We start from the raw sequence: 23,280 nt of genomic DNA, 5'->3' as shown, positions 1-23,280 counted from the left end.
ACTTCCATATTTTGGAATTTCTTAAAGTACAGACTTCATTACCATATGACCCAGAGTAAATCAAAGTATGAACAAAAAATTACTCTTACTGTTGCCAGCATTCTCTGAGGCTTCCGATGCAGTAGAAATATTGTCTGACAACTTTTCTTCTGTGGGACTCATGTAATTGAGACCTCCATCCATTCTTTCATCTCCCTGCTCCAGGGGATGTACTGCTGCACTGAGTGAAATTTTCCCTCCATTCAGAACAGAAGCAGGCTCAATCACAACAGGGTGAGAATCCTAACACCACCAAGATATGGAGAAGGGAGTGAAAACACCAAATAAACAAGTACTCAAACGGCTTAGAACCATTAATTACAAAACTACTTTAAGCACTGAAGTAAGCTGAATGGGGTCATTTTAAGTCATTCTTACACATAAAAATATTAATAAACTCTACAAGGGCAAGAACCCAGTCTACTTCTTTTGTACCCCTTGACAACACCTTATAGTTGGCCCTACATAAAATTTCCTTCAAATTTTGATATTTCTTCACAGTACATAAGGTCAATCCCTTGCAACCTGGCTTCTGACTTCCTCACTCACCTGAACCAAATTTCCAAAGTTATCCAATTGCCTATCTGATGTCTTAGTCTTCATTCTTCTGCCCTCTTTCTAACATGACACTTTTGATCATTCATTCCTCCTGGATTTTTGTGATACTGCTCCTCTTTCTTTTCCTGACTATCTGGATGTTCTTTCTCAGTCTCCTTTGCTGGATCACCATCTATGTTGTATCCTCTAGTATGAGGGAGAGTGGGAGCAGGGAGAATATTATTCACATCTATTCCGTTCACTCTTTTCTTCCTACAGGTTGTCTTGATCATAATCTTTCATGGATTCATCAAAACACTGATTCAGTACTGCCTAGGGACCTAGGCCAGTTAGTCTAACTCCCCCCTCACCTTGAAGATAAAGAAACTGAGGTCCACAAAGGTTAGATAACTTGCCTAAGGTCTTACAAGTACTGACAAAAGTAATATTTGAACCCAGGTACTCTGACTCCAAAATCAGCGCCCTTTCCACTGTACCACACTGCCCCTCAATGACATCTCTACAGAGATGATGCCTAGAGCAAAATATCCAGACCCAGGATCTCTCTTGAGATCTAGTGCTTTTTCACCAACTGCCTTCTGGACATTTTGAACTGGGCATCCTTTTATTTTTTACATTTTTTAAAATTTATTTATTTAACTTTTAACATTCATTCGCACAAAATTTTGGGTTCCAAATTTTCTCCCCTTCCCTCACCCCAAAGCATCGAGCATTCTGATTGTCCCTATCACCAATCTGCCCTCTCTTCTAACATCCCTCCCTTCCCTTGTCCCTATCTTCTCTTTTGTCCTGTAGGGTAAGATAACTTTCTCTACCCCATTACCTGTATTTCTTATTTCCCAGTAGCAAGAACAGTACTCGACAGTTGTTCCTAATACTTTGAGTTCCAACTTCTCTTCATCTCTCCCTCCCCACCCATTCCCTTTGGAAGGCAAGCAATTCAATATAGGCCATATCTGTGTAGTTTTGCAAATGACTTCCATAATAGTTGTGTTGTGTAAGACTAACTATATTTCCCTCCATCCTATCCTGCGCCCCATTGCTTCTATTCTCTCTTTGGATCCTGTCTCTCCCCAAGAGTGTTGACTTCAAATTGCTCCCTCCTCCCATTACCCTCCCTTCCATCATCCCCCCCACCCTGCTTATCCCCTTCTCCCCCACTTTCCTGTATTGTAAGATAGGTTTTCATACCAAAATGAGTGTGCATTTTATTCCTTCCTTTAGTCGAATGTTATGAGAGTAAACTTCATGTTTTTCTCTCACCTCCCCTCTTTTTCCCTCCACTGAAAAGTCTTTTGCTTGCCTCTTTTATGAGAGATAATTTGCCCCATTCCATTTCTCCCTTTCTCCTCCCAATATATTTCTCTCTCACCCCTTAATTTCATTTTTTAAAGATATGATCCCATCCTATTCAATTCACTTCGTGCTCTGTGTGTGTGTGTGTAATCCCACCCACTACCCAGATACTGAAAAGTTTCAAGAGTTACAAATATTGTCTTTCCATGTAGGAATGTAAACAGTTCAACTTTAGTAAGTCCCTTATGACTTCTCTTTGCTGTTTACCTTTTCATGCTTCTCTTCATTCTTGTGTTTGAAAGTCAAATTTTCTTTTCAGCTCTGGTTCTTTTCATCAAGAATGCTTGAAAGTCCTTGATTTCATTGAAAGACCATTTTCCCCCCTGAAGTATTATACTCAGTTTTGCTGGGTAGGTGATTCTTGGTTTTAGTCCTAGTTCTCTTGACTTCTGGAATATCATATTTCATGCCCTTAGATCCTTTAATGCAGAAGCTGCTAGATCTTGTGTTATCCTGATTGTATTTCCACAATACTTGAATTGTTTCTTTCCAGCTGCTTGCAATATTTTCTCCTTGACCAGGGAACTCTGGAATTTGGCCACAATATGTCAGGCCTAGAGGCCTAAGGGCTACCCGAGTCTTACCTTACCTATCACAGGTCTTCGGCTGGCCAAACCGGATAAACGTATGAGAGAAGAGACTTTCCAGAGTCCAACAAGGGTTAGGCTTTATTCAGGGTCTTGGTTACATGTGCAGGGGGAATTCTTCCTGAGGAGAGAGGAATCTCCCAAGGAGGCAAAGATCTTACAGTAAGAGAATGGAAGTGGAAGTGGGAGAGGGGAGAGGGAAGAAAGAAGAGAGGAGAGAGGGAAGAGGGGCCTTCTGTCCTCTAAGGGCCCCTCAGCGCTAAGAGCACCTTCAGGCTTTCCTGACCCTACTTAAGCTCTCCTGCCACATAGTTTGCACCTGAATACCGTGCCTGTTAGACAACAATAAGTGTGCTCAGACCTCGGGCCAATCTCGAGGGCGGGGATGCTCTCTCCCAGCAAGTTTCCCACGGGAAGAGGCGGAAATGCACGAGATAGCCTGGTCTCACACCTCAATTCCCTGCTGTTCCCTGGGGGGCCTCATGAGAACTCTAAGGTTTAGAAGTCCTCACCTTTACCTGCCCGAGACTGTCCACATGGAACTGAGCTTACACACCCAACAACAATATTCCTAGGAGTTTCTCTTTTTGGATCTCTTTCAGGAGGTGATCGGTAGATTCCTTGAATACTTATTTTGCCCTCTGGTTCTAGAATATCAGGGCAGTTTTCCTTGATAATTTCATGAAAGATGATGTCGAAGTTCTTTTTTTGATCATGGCTTTCAAGTAGTCCCATAATTTTTAAATTGTCTCTCCTGGATCTATTTTCCAGGTCAGTTGTTTTTCCAATGAGATATTTCACATTATCTTCCATTTTTTCATTCTTTTGGTTTTGTTTTATGATTTCTTGGTTTCTCATAAAGTCATTAGCCTCCATCTGTTCCATTCTAATTTTGAAAGAACTATTTTCTTCAGTGAGCTTTTGGACCTCCTTTTCCATTTGGCTAATTCTGCTTTTGAAAGCATTCTCCTCATTGGCTTTTTGGACCTCTTTTGCCAGTTGAGTTAGCCTATTTTTCAAGGTGTTATTTTCTTCAGCATTTTTTTGGGTCTCCTTCAACAAGGTGTTGAACTACTTTTCATGTTTTTCTTGCATCTCTTTCATTTCTTTCCTCCACCTCTCTAACTTGATTTTCAAAAACTTTTTTGAGCTCTTCCATGGCCTGAGCCCACTGAATATTTATTTTGGATGCTTGGGATACAGAAGCCTTGACATTTATGTCTTTCCCTGATGGTAAGCATTGTTCTTCCTCATCAGAAAGGATGGGAGGAGATATCTGTTCACCAAGAAAGTAACTTTCTATGGTCTTATTTTTTTCCCTTTTCTGGGCATTTTCCCAGCCAGTTACTTGACTTCTGAGTTTCCTCTCCACACCCACCTCGCCTCCAGATCTGCCCAGCTAGTGCTTGGGGGCTGAGATTCAAATGCTGCTTCCCAGCCTCAGGGCTTTAGGCAGGGGCAGGGCTGCTATTCAGTGTGAGATTAAGTTCAGGTGCTCAGGTTGGGGCAGGACCGCTACACAGGGCTTAGTTCCCTCAGGGGGGTTTATGCACAGACCTTCAACAATGGATCCAGGCTCCTGCCTGCTTTAGGAGCCCTTGTCTGCTGCCGCCTCTGCTGCTGCCTCCTGAGGGGGCCTGAGTTATGGGGATACCCCACTCCCTTCTTGGGGAGCTGAAAAGACCCTCTCACTGACCTTTGGTGCCTGTGGGTGGAGGGACCCGCGCTGCTGGTGGAGATTCTGTCCCTGGAGCCTGCTCGGATCTGCTCCTCTTGGTGGCGCGCAGCCAAGGCAGGGCTGGGCACTGCTCCAGGTCCAGCGCTCGATGGATCTTTGGTGTCGGTTTTTCAGGTCTCTCTGGAACAGAAATCTCCTCCACTCCGTTGTTCTGTGGCTTCTGCTGCTCCAGAATTTGTTGGGAGTTCTTCTTTACAGGTATTTTATGGGCTGTGGGTTTGGAGCTAGCATATGTGTATCGTTCTACTCCGCCATCTTGGCCAATGATCTGGGCATCCTTTTATTTAACCAGGTTAACAACCTTAGAGTCACCCTTGACTATTTTACCTCCCTCATTTTACATATTCAATTAGTTGTTAAGTTTTATTGATTAACTTTAAAACATCTGCTGTAGAAATTCCTTTTAATCCACTCACTTCCTAACTACACTAATTCAGACCCTTATTACTTTTTTATACAGCCACTTAACTGGTTTCTCAGATTTCTTTCTCTTCTTTTCTCTCCAATCTACCCCTCTCACACAATTGGTAAACTGATATTACTAAAACACAGATATGACCATTTCAATCACCTTGCTAAAGAAGCACCAGTGTCTCTCTATTACATCTGAGATAAAACTCCTTTGTTTGGCATTTCAAATACCACACTCTGTCTTTATATTATTCCTTTTAAAACATTCTATATTTCATCCCAAGTGGCTAGGTTGTTTCTGTGCTCCATCTTTATGCCTCTGTCCAGGCTATGTTTGGGAATGTATTCTCTCACTTCCACCTCTTAAGATTCCCTCACTCTCATCAAAATTTAGCTTAACAGAAGCTTATGCTGACCCTTGGCCCCTTTTGCTACTGCCTTCCCTTTCTCAAATTATTTTGTAAGAGGGAGAGACAGTGTATTTCCTTATTTGTGTACATGCTTCAAATCAGTTACTTGAAGTGAGGGATTCTTTTGTTCTTTTTTGTCTTTCTACCCCTAGCACAGTAAATGTATGAATGTAAGGGGAGCTTGGGACTGGTGCTGGTTTCACTGTTTTCTTTGTATCCTCAGTGCCCAGCACAGTGTCTGGCACTTAACAAGAGTATAATATATGTTTGTTAAATGAATCATCTATCAATTCTGGATCTTTGAGGTCTTACTTACAAGAGAATCAAATTATGTAATTAAAATATAGTTCAATTGTTCAGAACTGTGTCAATTTTATACTCCTCTGGCATACAAAAAAAGTGGTTAGGCAACATGTGAGGCAGTGCAGCATAGCAGAAAAAGCATTCAAATGGGAGCTGGGTTCTAGACCTTAGCTCAGTCAATAACTTTGGGGAAATCCTTTAACTTATTCCCAGCTGCAGTTCCCTCATCAGGAAATGAAAGGGTTTAAGAAGATGTATTCAAATGTCCTTCCTAGTGACCATGTTTTAGAATCTATATTCTAACATCCAAAAATCTTGGTAGGGTGTTGTTGAGTTCTTTGGAAGTTCTCAAGCAGTAGGAAAAATACACAAACATATCATAATGGGACTAAACAAAAGAGACTTCCCCATTTATCCCCATTTACATTTCTACACAGACAGATTTCCCTAAGGGGAGCAGGGGAGCCTAGCTTGTTACATAAAAGGAGAAAACATCAATTAGAACCCAGTGAACAGAGAAACAATCAAGTATTCAAAGCCCAAGTGGATCATAGCAAGCTGGGATAAATCATTTTGAGCTGCAACTGCTTATTTTCTAGTGCAAACAATAATTCCCTTGCCCTTTGTTCCTTCCATTTAGGAATTCATAATACCCTTTTATCACTATATGAATCCTATAAACCTTCTATCTGAGAAAATTAGTACAGTAGTGGATGTGCACTTAGTAAAGAACCAACACATTAATGTTAAATAACTTATCAGGCAGATAGAATACTCTTTAGGACACAAGTCCAAAGTAAAGATCACATTATCCAGTACTTCAAGCATGCAAAAATACACATTATTTATCAAACATAATACATATGTATTTCATAATGAAAATCATTAATTAAGATAACAGATATATGCATTTGGGTGTTGTTTAATAATCTGTATTCAGAGGGAAGTCGTATTTATTTAGGAGATATCTGCCTTTTATAATTATTGATGTATACTTTGGAAAGCATTATTAGAATATTCATAATTCTTCCTAACACTGTTCAAAAATTCTTCCAATCTTCTACTCTTTCTATAGGTCAGTTTTAATTTTTTCAAAAGTACAAAATTTTACAAAGCCTTAACATTTTCTATAGTAGCTTTTTCCCAGACTATCACTATTTCTGTGTTTATATATTGTCCTTTAATTATGAGAGACATCATGTTCAACCCCTTTATTCTTTTTTCTAAATTTTATTATTCTTATTCTTCTTTCTAAATTTACTCTTCATTTACCCTCCCTTCTCTTTCCCTTCCTAAAACCCTCAAGGATTTACCATCCACATTGGTATGGCTTTTCTTATTTAATTGTCAGGCTCTGAAGGGACATTTGTTTCTTCTCCTTCAATTAGGTGTTATGACTCATCATCACAGTCCCTTTTAATTACCCAGATAAATTTGTCTTTTCAGGTACCTCCTGACTTTGGTGCTTGTATGTTAAAAGTTCCTGTTCATCCCTGATCTGTTCATCAGAACTGCTTAGAAATTCTCTATTTCAATAAAGTTGTTTTTTTTCCCCCTGTAGGATTCATTATGCTTTGCAGTTTAAGTTACTCTTGATTTTAAGCCAATGTATTTTACCTTTTGAATTACCGTGTTTAAGCTTTTCTTCTCATTTATCACAGAAAAAGTCAGGACTCATGTGACACATAACTGTAGTCCTTTGGTACTTGAACTGCTTTTTTTCTAGATTCTGCTGGTATTTCTTTTTCTTTGAAATGAAAGCTCCAGATTTTGTCTGTGATGTTCCTGGGACTCCTCCTTTCAGGGTTTCTTTAAGAAGGTGATCAGTAGATTTATTTTATCTTTATTTTGCCTTTCAGTTCTAATAGATCTGGACAGTTTTCATTTATGATTTTTTTGAAATACAGCATACAAGCTTAAAAAAAAAAATCATAGTTTTTTTTCAAGGAGTCCAATAATTTTTAAAATATCTCATAACCAGTTTTGCAGGTCAATTGTTCTTGACATCAAATCTTATATTTTCAATCTTTTGATACTGTTCTAATATTTTTTGATGTCTTATGAGTCATTTATTTCTGTTTGGTCCATTCTAGTTTTCAGGGAGTCTGTTACTTGGGTAAGGTGTACTACTTTCGTTTCTAAGCTATTTATCCTTTTTTCAATTCTTTTTTAAAGTTAAAATTTTAATTTTTAGAAAATCTTTTATTTGGTATTCATATAGGCCATGAAAAATCCATTTTTTTTCTTTAGAGTTTCTGCCTGTAGTTGTTAGGGATTTATATTCTCATTCTAAGCTAGATTTTTAGGCACATCCAGATTTACAATGATTTTTATACTAGTCAGTGTCTTCTTTGGTTTATTCATCTAACTAGCATTACGTTATGGAGTCTTTTACCAGGGCCATGCTCCACTCCCTCCTATGCTTTTGAGTGGCCTTGCTTAGCCTTAATCTGGCTCACCTAGATTCCTGAACTAACCTCCCCTTACCAGAGTTAGACCTCTCTAGATACCTTTGAAGTTCAGAGCACTAGATCTTCAGGACCCTCTATTTTTATCTCAGAACAAAATAGTAGGGACTTTGAAGCCCTTAGGCAACTGAGCTGTCCAAGATGAGTACCATTTGTTGTGGCTCCTACTAGCTTTCCAGGTCCTGACTGCAGTTTCTGACCAATCTTGGGCTTTCTGATCTCTTTTGGGGACTTTCTGTGGGAGGCCTCAATTCTTGCTGCATTCAGTCATGAAGCCTGAATGGCAGCCTAAGCCCAGTCCTCACTGGGTGTGTGAGAGGCTCTCAGTTTATTTGCCTATGTTGGCATGAGTTTTAGTGGTAAACCCTTTTCTATTGTTCTATTGCTTTTGACTGACTTTCTGTGCAGTTCTGGGTAGATATAGTCATTTACTGTAGTTTCCAGTAATACTTCTTGATGATTATTCAGGCTGGTGTAAACTTCAGGTTTTTGCTGGAGTCAGTACATGGGAGTGAAGTGTGTACTTCTCTGCAATCAGCCATCCTGGCCAGAAGTCTCCCACTTCACCACCCCAGGCATTATTCATAGCACAACCAAAATAATCTATCAATTCATGTAACAACTCTGCTCCAAAGCTTCCAATGGCTCCCTACTCCCTCAACTCCCCCATCTAAAATTCAAGGAGCTTCATAATCTGGTATCACTCTATCTTTCCAGTCTGATCTCACATTACAATCCTTCAAGTACTCTTATGTTATAGGCAATCTAATGTCTTCTTACCTCCAAAATTGTTGCTCTTGCTATTTACAATGCCTAGAATGCCTTCCTTTTCCCATTTCTATGGAATTTCTATTCATCCTTTAAAAACCAATAAAGATCCCCACTAATTAACCTTTCTCTGATCTCCCTATTCACAACTACCTTCCTTCACACAACACCTCATTTTCTAACTTTCTAATGCATTTATCATACAGTGCAGCACATTATAGTTACATGTGCTTATCTTACCCCTCCAAATAGCCTGTAAAGTTTCATGAAGATCGAGAACCTTTATATCTACTAACCTTTATATCTACTGCACCTCACAGCTTAGTACAGTGCTTTCTATACAGGAACCAGTTCATTAAAAGTTTGCTAACTGAAATGCTGTTTCCAACTTGTTCTCACTTTCTTAGTTAACTATTTACCTAGGAATAATGCCATTCAAATAAGTTGCCTTCTGATTTGAATGGTAATGCCAATAATCCACTCACTATTCCTACAGAAAAAGCACTTCAAGTCAGTAAAATTAGATTAGAATCCCTTCTTAATTCCCTTGAGTAAATTCTGCAAAATAATTTATTAGATGATTTCTAAATCTCTTTTAAATTTATATGCTTTCCTTCTATGCTTAAACAGGCAAACTCTAAAATGGAAAGATATTCCCCATAAAAGAGGATGTGCTCTATATTCCCCCTTTTAACTGGGACAATGACAAGAATGTCTGGTTTGATATTGTCCAAAATCAGCATCATTCCAAATCATGTATAGATTAGAAAAACTACCTTATGTTAAAGGTCTCTCTCTTACACAAGATGGAAAGAGTTATATGTACGTCATCATATAACTAAAGATTTTTATTAATGAATAGTGCTGCTGTAAATTTATCTGAATATGCACTTAAAACTATGCAAAAAGGGAATTATACTTACGTATTTGACATATTCTTTCCATTGCTGCCACCAGTGCATGGAGATGATAAACCAGTTGTGTCCTGGCTGCAGGCCATACCGGCTCTCTCTTTCTAACCAACCCCTGTGCATACAAAAATAAATCAATATACTTATATCAAACAGAAAATTGGAATATGGGAACCATAATATGAACAATAAAGAGTTCTAAAAGTTGAAAAACTTCAAATTAATTATTTTCTTATACCTAATTAGGAGTATCCAGAACCAGTATAATTAATGAGAGATATCACTGTCTCTACCGTCAATCTGGCTGAAAGGGTTTTATTAAAGTGAAATTTCACTAAAGAATAAATTTTTAAAAGTGATTATGTCAAGAACAAACTTGACTTCATTAGACTGCAAGTGAGTTAATCCACTCTCTTTTGGATAATGTTCAGCAAATTACCTCTTTAGATATAAAACAAATGGAAAAAATGGAAGTCAAGGTACAAGCTGGCAACTAATTTTTACTTGTAAAATTTTTATTTAAAATTTTTAAAGAATTTCAATATAATGAATCAAGTATGATGTTGAGTTGTCTAAAGAAAAACTGATGCATATAAAATATAGTTTGAGAGGCAGCAGGATAAAGTGGAAAGTGTGCCAGATTTGGAGAAAGAGGATCTGAGTTCCTATCTGAACTCTGTCATCTTCTACCAACGGAACCTTTGGCAAGTTCTTTACCCTCTCTGGATTTTAGTAACTCATCTATAAAATGAGGCTGTTGAACTAAATGGCCTCCAAGTTCTCTTCCAGCTCTAAATCTATGATCTTACACAGCGTTTCTTTTATATCCACAAACTAAATTCCATGCCATTTGTTGAGAGCCTCAGTCAGAGAAGACCTGGAGTTCAAGCCTCACCACTGACATATACTCGCTGACTAGCCCTGTGCAATTCCCTTAACTTCTCACTGTCTCAGTTAACTCTCTAACACTAAAATTTGCAGAGTAAATGCTGACCAGAATTGGGAGAGGGTAATTCATCACCTAGAGTTCTCTATATGAAAGAAATAATGAGTCTTAAAAAAGAAAGATGATATTAATAAACCATATATAATAACTTTGGGTGGTATACAATGTTGTAACAAAAACTGACCATAAGACATAATAAAAACCAATGCTGCTACAAAAGCCTCTGAGTCTTGTGTCTCATTGTTTGTCTTTTTCTTCCAATAATGGTTAAAAGAAATTAAATAAAATGAGCACAACCTCCCAACACATCTGCCAACATTTTAAAGCTATAAATAGGTACATTAAATGATGAAAATGTAAGTTTCAAACAAGCTGAGAACAGAGTAAAAATAGAATTTTTTAAAAAAGCAAACTGTATTTTTATTTTTTAAGACAGCCTTTTAATTAATCATATTTACTACTGAAGAGTTTGATTTAGGGCAAATAGATTGCTTGGATGAAGCACAAAAGGTGATAAGCTGATTATACAGGTGATAATCTGGGCTTACTTCTATGTTCAAATAATGCGTACGTAAGAAAAAATAACAAACATTTACATAAGTGTAGAGAGCCAGTACTGATGGAGTCCGGAATGTGAGGTACTTGGGACTTGTACCAGAGTAAAGGCTGATGTTCTCAGGAAACTGGGTCACCATCCTACTCCTGATAAGCAAAAATGAGATCGTCCTGACCCTGATTGTATACCCCAAGGTTATCATGCAGAAGGAACTAAGATATGGATGTAAAAGATGTAAACTAAAAATGTTCTCATGGGAATAACCTTGCTTGCTTGCTTGAGAGAGTATATAAACTTGACCCTCAGATCAATAAATCAGTCATGTCCCAGTCATGTACAGATGGTACAGGCTCGCCTTGCGCTCGCTGCTATTATCTCTTTCTTTTCTATAACTGCTGCACCTCTGACCTGCCAGTTGCTGGGAGATAAGCACTTTAGGGTTCGGAAAGCACTTCACATATATCATCTCATTTGCTCTTCAAAACAATCCTTCTGTGCCTATTTTATAGATGAGGAAACTGAGAGTGACAAATGTTAAGCAACTTGCCCAGAGTTACACGGTAAGTTGGTTTCTGAGGCGGGATTTGAACTCAGGACTTCCTGACTCAAAGTCTAGAACTCTATACACTAAATCAATCAAGTGACCTCAAGAGATTCTAAACAATCTAATTGCAATGAACCTTTAGAACTTCCTAGTTATGATACCTTGGTCAAGTCATTTAATCTCATTAAATTTTAGTTTCTTAACCTTAAAAAAAAACGGAGATAATTCCAACTACTAGCTACAGCATCAAGGATACTAAAGGGATCAAATGAGGTAAAGGATAATTAAGATATATAAGATATAAAGCACTACATGAATGAGATATATTACTCAGAATTCCTTAGATCAGAGGCTCAAATAATTATTTCTTCTATGCCCTATTATGAGAAACACAAATGACAAAGAAAATACTATACCACTGATTCAATCAAAAAATGAATATGCCAGAGTCATAATAGATTCAGCCAAATGTCCTCCAGCCTCAACTGTAGTATACAATCATAAATTGATATTCATAAAACAACTGTAAAGTACTGAAAGATCCTGAAGGGCCTTCTGAATTACTGAAGATTTAATTATATTCAGTATTAATTTTAATATTAAGGATATTTCATGTCTCAATTCTCTGAAACAACCTATCCATATATTTGACCTGTGGTAACTCAAAGGTAGGGAGAATTCAACAAAATACCTCATTCTCTGACCATTTGAGAAAAAACAGTATACACCATTAATTACAGGAATCAATTTGAGTCGCAAAAATGTTAACTGGCAATTAATTTTTTTTTATTTTAATTTTTCATTTTTTAAACACAGTTTATAATAGATAAAACAATTCAAACTTTTGGTCAGGTGATACTCCTTTTTAAAGCATTTACAATATGGACCACAAAAGAATTTTTTTTTTAAACATTAACCAACTGAGACACAAATAATATTTAAAAGCTAACTTCACAAGCTCTTGACCTAATTGTCTCCACAGTATTGCTAAGAATTCAAGGACGTTAACTTACTGTTGTTGGTCTAAAGTCCTATGCCTAAAGGCTTAATTTTAGACTTAACCTCAGATGTTCCCCTACCAATAATCTATAATTGAATAGATCTGGTATTAAGCTTATAAACCTTTTGACTACAGGAAATTGCGACCAAGAGTAGGGACATTGCAGGGATACAATATTTTCCCCGACTTCATGTCAGTTCCAGGCAGGATTAGATTATCCACTTGCATTCAGTCAGGCTTAAGGTCTGCCAGGTGTCAGTGGGGAAATTGAGTCAGGAGAATCCTACCTCAGCCCAGGCTGAACAGCCACTCTCTCACCCTTCCCATGAGATCACCTTTTGCAGTTCATACCAGCATCTCACCAGCTTACTGACATCATGGGTTGGAGGCTCAGATCACTGGCAATTAATTTTGATTAAATTTGTTCCTTATTCCTTGTCCTACTCTCTCATTAAAGCTGGCCACAAATGAAATTCATACTGTGGAGCAAAAACCCCATTCTTACCTAATGATTTGTCCTTCTTCTTCTGGAGTAGCAGGTCTTAAACCCAGGACTATATGGCACACCTAGGGAGAAGGAGGGGAAAGTAAAAATTTACTAATATATGCCAATAACTGACAAACCAAAAGCATTACGAGCACAAAGTAAGAGGCTGGCTTCTGAGACAGGGTCCTAGACTAATAAGGCTAAAGCCTCACTCAGTCTGATGAATTACCTATGAAAATCTAAAGAGTTAATTTAAACAAATTAAAGATTTAGCTAGTTTTCAGAAAAAACTAACACAGCAGAGGCTGATTTTAAAATCACAATGTGGAAAACAAAATCAACATTTTATGAGAAAAGAAAAGATATGTTAAAATGGAAAAGATTTGCAAAAAACATTTCAATAAACTGTTTTCTCCACCAAGGAAAGGAGATTCTAATATTACAGAACTTTAAGTGCTTATAGAGGGAGTAGAAAGGGTACTAATAAGATGGGAAAACTAGCCAGATTGAACCAAGTACAGTATACATGGAGCTCCATGCTGGACGTCTACAACTCTGAAGACAATGAGAGAGCGATATATGAGGTATCTGAAAAAGGGGAAGGAATCAAAGGTGTGGACAGCAGCTCAGATCTTATTAATAACCCCCCAAAAAAGTGACCAAGAAAACAACAATAACTACTGTTCCATCTATACAAAATCTTTATGAGTCATCTACATATGAATTAAGGGAATCGGTAACAAGAGCATTAGTAAAGAACAAGCAGGCTTTCATAAGCAAAATTCAACAATGGATCACATTTTTATAATCAGAATGAATGGAAAGATGTGAAGAGATTCTACTGTTGCGTCAATACTCTCTGTTGATTATGAAAAATCATTTGACTTGGCCGAAAAAACACTACCTTAAAGGCTCAATTATTACATCATTACACATTAAGAGCATTCAGGATTCCTTCAAAGATTTAATAAAAGAAATAGCCATGTTGAATAACTTTTGATAATAAGTACTAGGAAAAATATAAAGCTGATGGTGGTAAACTTGTCAAAGGTATTTGCCACTGTGATGGAGGAGTTTTGCAGTGTAAGATACAAGTTGATCATTATAGACAATGAGGTCTTCCAGACATTATTGTTTGTAGGTGATGTGCTGATTGCATGAAGTCCAAAGACATTTGGTCTATCTACAGAACAGACAAAGTGGAAGAAACAAGTGCACTCACTGCCAATATTTTCATGTGTTCAATAATATACTGGGTTTTGTTTTGTTTTAAATGAATTCTTTTACATACTTAAAAAATTCCTTTGGGACAATGTTTGGGAAAGAGTAATTTATAATAGGAAACCTCTCTTTTTTTTTTCATTCATTCATTCATAGTTTTCAACATTCACTTTTATAAGAATTTGAGTTCTAAATTTTTCCCTCTTCTCCCCTCTTCCTCCCCAAGACAGCATGCAATCTGATATTGGCTATACATGTACAATCATATTAAACATTAAACATTAATTATGTTGGAAAAGAAGAATCAGAACAAAGGGAAAAACCAAGAGAAAGAAAAAACAAAAACAACAAAAGAGAAAATGGTGTGTTCAGATCTTCATTCAGACTCCACAGTTCTTTCTCTGAAAGTGGATAGCATCTTCCATCATGAGTCTTTTGGAACTGTCTTAGATCACTGCCAATACTGAGAAGAGCTAAGTCTATCAAAGTTGATCATTGCACAACATTTCTGTTACTATGTACAATGTTCTGGCTCTGCTCACTTCACTCAGCATCAGTTCATGTAAGTCTTTCCAGGTTTTTCTGGAAATCAGCCTGCTCATCATTTCTCATAGAACAATAGTATTCCATTACACTCATATACATATACCACAACTTGTTCAGCCATTCCCCAACTGATGGGCATCTCCTCAATTTCCAATTCCTTGCCACCACAAAAAGAGCTTCTGTGAATATTTTTGTACATGTGGGTCCTTTTCCCTTTTTGCTAATCTCTTTGAGATACAGACCTAGTATTGGTATTGCTGGATCAAAGGGTATGCACAGTTTTATAGCCCTTTGGGTATAGTTCCAAATTGCTCTCCAGAATAGCTAATCAGTTTACAACTCCACCAACAATGCATTAGTGTTCCAATTTTCCCACATCTTTTCCAACATCTATCATTTTCCTGTTCTGTAATGTTAGCCAATCTGACAGGTCAATAATATATTTATCTAGAAGAGACAGCACAGAGAGACAATCAGATGGCTCATAGCTGCTGAAAAGGAAGAAAGCAGGCTGAATTGCTTTCAGGAAATTGCAGAACTTTACATCAAAACAAAGTCCCATCTTTCAAAGTTAATATTTTCCCAATGTTGCTATATGATAGTGACAAGGAACATCATTGTATACAAAGAACTAATGATGAATATTATACAAAGGATAATGGGGATATGAATGGTGAATGTGAATAAGCTGGAACACATGATTAAATAGGAATTCTACAGAAAAGAAAAAAGATATCAAAGATTACAACATATGACAGGAGAAGATGGATTGGTCAAGTGTGAGGAATGACACATAGACAGTCAGAGTATTGGTACCTCCTCTGAGGCCGGGAAAACAGTCAGAAAGCCCTCTAGTATATTAAGGGAATGCTCAATGGTGAACTTGTGAGGGAACATGGACAAGAGTTAAACCAAATGGGAAATCACCACTGTTGGAGCAAACTCCTGATTCAATGAGATGACAGATCAGTTTGAATATGTAGGATGGGAAAAACAAATCCTTTTCAGTTTTTATTAATGATTATATATGTATTATATTCTTATCATTCTTTTCTTATGTAAGAACTAAATTTCTGACAAGTAGGAAGGGCAGGAGGTATTAGTGAGCAGTGCCAGTAAGGGAGCCCAATTCTAATGGTAGTAGTAATAGAGAAGGTGAGAGCAAAACTTGAATGTAAGACCACTAGGAAATAATGACTAAAAGTGATGCTAAGCAGTCATATCACACATTTCCATATAAACTTATCTTCTGTAAATCTTGCCCAGGGTCATAATCACAAGGATGTTTGGAAAGATTGGCTTCCTCTAAGCAATTTTAAAAATCTCTGCCTGAGCTGGAAGTGTAATCCTTAGTATACTAACTTTTATGTGCTTCTTCATATAACATTGTTCTTTTTTTGTTATATTTATTTTTTAACATTCATTTTTAAATTTTGAGTTCCAAATTCTCTCCCTCCCTCAATCCTCTCTTCTACTCATTGAGAAGGCAAGAAATATGATGTTAATTATACATGTGAAGTCATGCAAAACATTTCCATATCAGGCATGCTGTTTAATAAGAAAGAAAAATAAAGTGTCTCTCTGGAAGTGGATAATATTTTTCATTGTGAGTTCTTTGGATTTTATTGATCAGAGTAGCTGTCTTTCACAGCTTATCATGATTACATTATTGCTGTTACTATGTACAACTTTTTTTTTCCAAATCCCTTCAGCATTTGCTTTTCTGTCATATTAGCAAATCTGATACATGTGATGTGGTACCCGAGAGTCATTTTAATTTACATTTGCTGAGAACAGCTATGCCAATAACAGCTGATCACCCTACAATATTGCTGTTACTTTGTACATAATACATTTCACTTTGCATCAGCTCGTGTAAGTCTTTCCAGGTTTTTCTGAGAGCATCCTGCTCATTATTTCTTATAGCACAATAGTATGGCATTTAATTATCTATATACATGTTGTTTCTTTCACTTTGTATTAGTTACCTTTTGCTATCCAAAATTAGTTGTACTGTAATTTTGTCTGATTATATAAGAAACCCCTTCATAGTTTGATTAATATAAGACTAAATTTGTAAATTAATTTAGTTTTGTTTAGGTACACTAGTGAGATCTGACTAGAACAATAAATATCCTCCTCAATTATTTAAATTGTCCTTTATGTGACAAATATTTTGTAGTTTCATTTGGGACTAAGTGTGCTTTAGAAGACTAACTTCCAGATAATCTGCACATTTTGCAGTTTATCTGAAGGGAATTTTTCTTTCTGCTATTTCTCCCTGAAATTTAGCAGTATTGTAAAGAAATGATGAAGACTTTTTGTCTTTGGGGTTTCCTAAATAAAGCCTCACATAAGTAAGTATATATCACTGTAGGTAGGGTATAATTTTGCCTTGTCTCTTCTGGTATTTATACTTTTAATTTCACTCTCTGGTTTTAGTATTACAGACTAAGAATTAGAAGGGGCCTCCATTCAAATTTTATTCAATAAAACTGTGGGACATGAATATAATGGAATAGTACTTTACTTAAACAAGAGATGACTCTGAAAAATTCAAATAAGCACAGGAATACTTATGTGAACTAATGCATGATGACGTAAATAAACCAGGAAAATAATATATACAATGACTACAAACATGCAAAGGGAAATAACAATAAAAAAATTAGACTGAACATAATATAATTATATAACTAGCCTCACCTGGAAGAAGATCTGACAAAATATACCTTTCCTCTTTCTTTGAAGAGGTGTGCAACTAGGATTGTGGAATAATGAATATTCTGTCAAACTTAGTTGATATGTTGGTTGATTTTGCTGAACTGTGTTTTTTTTTTCTCTCTCTTCCTTTTAAAAAAATTAGCTGTCAGGGGCAGAATTAAAATGGCAGAAAAAAGGCAAGGACTCACCTATGTACTTGCAAATTCCTTTCCAAACAACTTTAAAGAATGCCACAAAACAAATTCTGGAGAAGCAGAACTCACAAAGGACGGGATGAAACAATTTTCCAGTCCAGGCCAACTTAGGTTGGCAGGAAATGTCTGTTGCATCAGGGTGAGAGCACAGCACAGTTCAGTACAGGCTGTATCAGCATAAGCTAGGACCCAGCAAACCAGCAGCAACCCTTGGGTGTGACTGATCAGCAGTGGCAGTGAGCTACAGTTTCCAGACTTCTCAATCCACAGATGGTAAGGGGGTAAGAAACCAGTCAGAAGGAAATTATGTGGGTCCCTTTGCTGGCATTAGGTACCAGGACTCTGCTGCATTACCCATATATGAATCAAAGTCTCAATCAAGGGTGGCAGCCTCAGGGCTAGGAGGAGTACTAGCACACCAGAGCTTGTGGCCACAGGGGAGCAGGAACCCTGAACACAACTCCAGAGTGGAAAAGAGTGCTTGTAGTCACTTGCAGTGACAACACTTCTCCCTTAGATCATACCACCTTGGAAGAACTGAAAACATACTAATCCCCAAGAAGTAGCTGAGAGCAACAGAAAGAAAGGCCTGAAGCTTAGGACAATGACCCCTCTACCCTGGGAGCAGAGCCCCACTTTAACACAGAGTTAAACATCAAGAAATGGGTTTGAAAAATGACCAAGCAACAAAAAAGGAACCTGACCAGAGAAAGTTACTATGGCAACAAGTAAGAGCAAAACACAAACTGGAAGACAACAAATCAAAACTTCTACATCCAAAGCCTCAAAGAAAAATGTGAATTGGTCTCAGACCCCAAAAGAATTCCCGAAAGACCTCAAAAAGGATTTTCAAAATTAAATAAGATAGGTAGAGAAAAAATTGGGAGAAGAAATGAGAGTGATACAAGAAAATCATGAAAAAAAGAATCAACAGCATGGCAAATGAGGCACAAAAAATAATGAAGAAAATAATACCTTAAAAAACAGATTAGGTTAAATATTAAAAGAGGTACAAAAATTCCCTGAAGAGAAAAACTCCTTAAAAGAGCAAAACTGACCAAATAAAAAAGAGGTATAAAACCTCATTGAAGAAAATAATTCCTTAAAAATCAGAACTGGGCAAACAAAAGCTAATGACTCCACAAGACATAAAAAAAAAAATGATTTTGAAAATGAACTATCTCACTGGAGAAACTAATGGACTTGGAAAATCAATTGAGAAGAGATAATTCAAGAATTATTGTACCCCCTGAAAGCCATGATCAAAAAAGAGATGAGATATCATCTTTCAAGAAATTATCAAAGAAAATTGCTCTGACATTCTAGAACCGGAGGATAAAATAGAAACTGAAAGAATCCACCAATCACTTTCTGAAAGAGATCCTAAAATGAAAAGTCTCAGAAATACTATGGACAATTTCCAGAGCTCCTAGCTGAAGGAGAAAATATTGTAAGCAGGCAGAAAGAGATAATTCAAATACTGTAGAGTCAATCAGGATAACACAAAATTTATCAGCATTTAACACTGAAGGATTGGAGGGCCTGGAATATGATATTCCAGAAGGCAAAAGAGCTAAGATTACTACCAAGAATCACCTACCCAGCAAAACAGCATAATCCAGCAGAGGAAAAATCAATATTCAATGAAATAGAGAACTTTCAAGCACTGCTAATGAAAAGAATAGAAAATTCAACTTTCAAATACAAGACTCAAGAGAAGTGTAAAAAGGTAAACAGCAAAGAAAAATCATGAAGGATTCAATATGGTTAAACTGTTTACATTTCTATATGGAAAGATGACATTTGTAACTCCTGAGAACGTTCTCATTATTAGGGCAGTTGGAAAGAGTATAAATAGACAGAGGACATGATTGTGAATTGAATATGATGTGATGATACTGAAAAAAATAAAGAAGTGAGGAAGAGGAATACGCTGGGAAAAGGGGAAAGGGAGAGGTAGAATGCGGTTATAATGCTAGTTCTTGGATTTGGATGCATTGTTTTTCTAATGATAAATCATTTTTGTGTTCATGGAATAAAAGTAACTTGGTCATAGTGATAAATTTCTTGGCTATATTGCTATCATCTGTCTGCTAATCTTTCATTTAAATTTTTACATTGTTTCACTAGTAGAATTGGTCTATAATTATCTTCCTGTTTTATGCACACTTGGTTTGAATATCAAGATCAGAATGATCTCCTCAAATGAAAGTATATCACAGTAGACTTTTTTCAAAAGTTAAGCTTCTCAGCTCATTCTAGCACAAAAACTGCCACTTAAATACACACTAAGTGAGTATGAGGGTTTAAACATAGCTGAAATAAAGATTAACACCCCCAAAAATATTTTCACATAAAAGCAACCCTATATAGCTTAAATAAAGGAAATAAATAAATAAATACAGGAAAGAAAACCTTTGGAATTAAAAGTAGGAAAATACCTCAAGCCTCCTTATTTTCAGGGGTGAGGGTACCACAGATTTTTTATAACTTCAAATCTTCTTCTAGAATTACTATGGCTTAAAAAATTATTTTCCTAAGCCAACCAGGTGAAGAGAGGGAGGTCAATCAGTATATTATGAGTGAAGAACAAGACAGACAAAAAGACTTAGATGAGAAAGCTGCTATGTCAAAACAAGGGGGAAGCAGCTGAATGAAAACACCACAACATCAATAAACAATATGTACCAGTAAGGAAAAATTTAAATGAAATTTAAATTGCTGATTAAGGTTCAGCTCCATTACTGGTAGTGACTTGCATAGTGCCTCTGAAGATGTTTTATGAAGCCATCAATTTTAATCTCAGTAGGAGATGTTAATCAATTATGGAACGGATAGATTTAAATTGATATTACAGGCTTATGAGATTGGGTTCTACATTCTAAATAAAAGATAATCTGTCATTAATCTCAGGAAAGACTGATTTTCTATTTGTACAATACTACTGTTATGAGTATAGCAGTTCCATGTTCTTCAAAGTGTTACACCATGGATTTAGAGAGCTTCTTGGAAAAGTCTCAAAACATGCTGAATTATGAATTGCATCCTTAATAAGCATGCTATAATGGTATGAACTAGGGGAAAAGGAAAGGGAAACATTTAGCAAAATATAAACTGCACCTTTTCTTTTACTGGAAAATAAAATATGATATTTCTAAGGTGTGTTAGACATACATGTGTTAGACAAACGTGTTAGAACCAGTCATTTTAGTGGAACCCATTTAATGAAACCATTTAGTGGAACCAATCATTAGTCAATCTTGCTCATCTGTGTGTGTGCATGTATGTGTGCACACACAGAAAGGAATGCCATAGGTTAATATTTAATAATACACTCAAGCTCTGGCAGATATTCATGCTCAGAAAGGAAGACTTTATCTTAGATTATTTGGAGACCAAACCTTAAAGATGATGAACAACCATCTCTCTGATTCATCATATTTAACGGAGAAAGAGGTTAAGTTTAGACTATAAACACTCAAAAGTCTCACTTGCCTGGATAACTGTTACTGCCTTCCCCAGCCAATCTTTCTTATAACTGGTCAATGAGGAGCTAAACTGAAAGAACTTTCAAGATGGGATAATCCACTAATGGATAATACACCTCTGGCACAATTAAGAGTTAACTCTATTTATAATCTACTTTTAACTAACAGCACGGGGAAAAGAAGTGATTAGCACAATAAAGTATAGAAACACTTGAATATTAAGTTACTTAGTTAAGGGGAGGAGGCTTCATAGACAGAAAATTGATTTCAATGGCTGCACTCCAGTTTTCTATTTTCTAGATCATGGTTTTGAGGCATTTTTAAAGACACATCATCATAATGAGGTTCAACTCCTCTTAGCTGGTTAAAAGTCTATACTTTTGTACCTAAAATGAAAAGAACTTGAGTATTAATTCCATAGCAGAAAGGACTGAAGACTACTGGGAGTGCACCTCATACCCCCAACCCCCAGAAAGGTTATTTATAATGAGCATACATACCTGAAAAAGGAGATTTAAAAATTCATTGGCAAGAACATTCTTCACACTCCAGATCTGATAGTCCTCTAGAGTTAGATGCCCCTTCTGGAAAAGGGACAATACTTAAAATAAGATGTTTTTGAGTATTTTACTTTTTAAAGAGAAATGAAAATCAAAGCTAACTTATAAAACTTTTACTACTTATGTTCTAATTCCAAATAGTGTTATCTGAAAACTAGGTAAAATAGGATCAGATTAGAAATAACATGCTACGGGTAAGCAATGCATATAAACTATATCAAAGCAATGAGTAGAGACAATGCAACTTAACACAGGAAATTTTACTTTAAAAAAGACATCTGAGAACAGTGTTTCATCTAAGCAATCTGAATTTATGCTCTTTCCAAAAAAGTGACATTTTTGAGAAGAATATAATGGGCAAAAATGTCTGCCTTTGGTACCATTATCTTCAAGTTCTACGTAACACAATCCAACATTTTTACTTTTCTGACAGTAGGAGTAAGAGACCAGAATCCTTTTAGACTCCTCAAGTATTTTAGCTGGAAGCCAATGCATTCTTGTTGTTAGGAAAAAATAGTTACATTTACATGTAACATAATAATAACAACAAAATATATTAAGATAATAGAATCATATATTTAGACACATGGAAAGCTAGAACTTTAAGGGCTTTGAAGGTCATTTAGTCCAATCCCTTCAATTTATAGTTGAATAAACCGAGGCCTAAGGGGATTAAGTGACTTACCAAAGGTCATGGGGTAATAAATTGAAGCGACAAGGCTTTATTTTTTAATATTTTAAATTCAACTTTATTTTATATGCAGTTTCAAACTCTCCATACCCATTGATACTCCTACATACTCCTACCTATTGATAAGGCAAGAAAAACAAAACTTGCTACAAATATGAATAATCAAACAGAACTAATCCCCCAATTAGCCATGTCCAAAAATTTCAAAAAGACAATAAAGAAAATATGCCTCAGTCTGTACTGAGTCAATCAGCTGTCTATCTGGAAGTGGACAGCTTGGTTCATCATAAGTCTCCTGGATTTGTGGTTGTTCAATAGCACTGATTAGAGTTCCCAAGTCTTTCTCTTTATTATTCATATTACTATATAAACTTTGCTAGTTCCGCCAATTTCTCTCTACATCATTTCATACAAGTATTTCTAAGTTTTTCTGAAACTATCTCATTGTTTCTTATAGCACAACAGCATTGTATCAGCTTCATATACCCTAACTTGCTCAGCTGTTTCTCAAGAGATATGATAGGCACTCCCTCAGTTTCTAATTTTGTAGCACCATTAAAATGCTCCTATAAACATTTTGGTAAATATGGGTCCTTTTTCTTTGTAGAGAGACAATATTTGAACCTAAGTGGTCTTCTCAGACATGCAACATTCTTTAGATTGTTCCTAATAATATTGACATGTTACCCTTTCATGACTAGAAGGCAGAGAGTATATCTGATCCTCTTACAATGATTCCAAGTTCAGAAAGCTTTCATATTGTATTTTTTTGTT

At 36.4% G+C, this 23,280-nt stretch overlaps 1 protein-coding gene across 2 annotated transcripts in view; it reads right to left on the bottom strand.

Moving 5' to 3' along the window:
• USP32 (ubiquitin specific peptidase 32) overlaps positions 1–23,280 on the bottom strand; it is a 262,811-nt gene that overhangs the window by 61,103 nt on the left and 178,428 nt on the right. For both annotated transcript variants that reach the window (XM_072646922.1, XM_072646921.1), the window contains exons 10-13: positions 21,756–21,839; positions 13,101–13,162; positions 9,562–9,664; positions 90–282 (exon numbers count right to left, since the gene is read on the bottom strand). In XM_072646922.1, coding sequence (XP_072503023.1) covers positions 90–282; positions 9,562–9,664; positions 13,101–13,162; positions 21,756–21,839 — 442 coding nt within the window. The remainder of the gene's footprint in view (positions 1–89; positions 283–9,561; positions 9,665–13,100; positions 13,163–21,755; positions 21,840–23,280) is intronic.

The sequence above is a fragment of the Notamacropus eugenii genome, chromosome 2 (genome assembly GCF_028372415.1).
Source record: "Notamacropus eugenii isolate mMacEug1 chromosome 2, mMacEug1.pri_v2, whole genome shotgun sequence".
Lineage (NCBI taxonomy): Eukaryota > Metazoa > Chordata > Mammalia > Diprotodontia > Macropodidae > Notamacropus > Notamacropus eugenii.
This window is presented reverse-complemented; position numbering and strand designations above follow the sequence as displayed.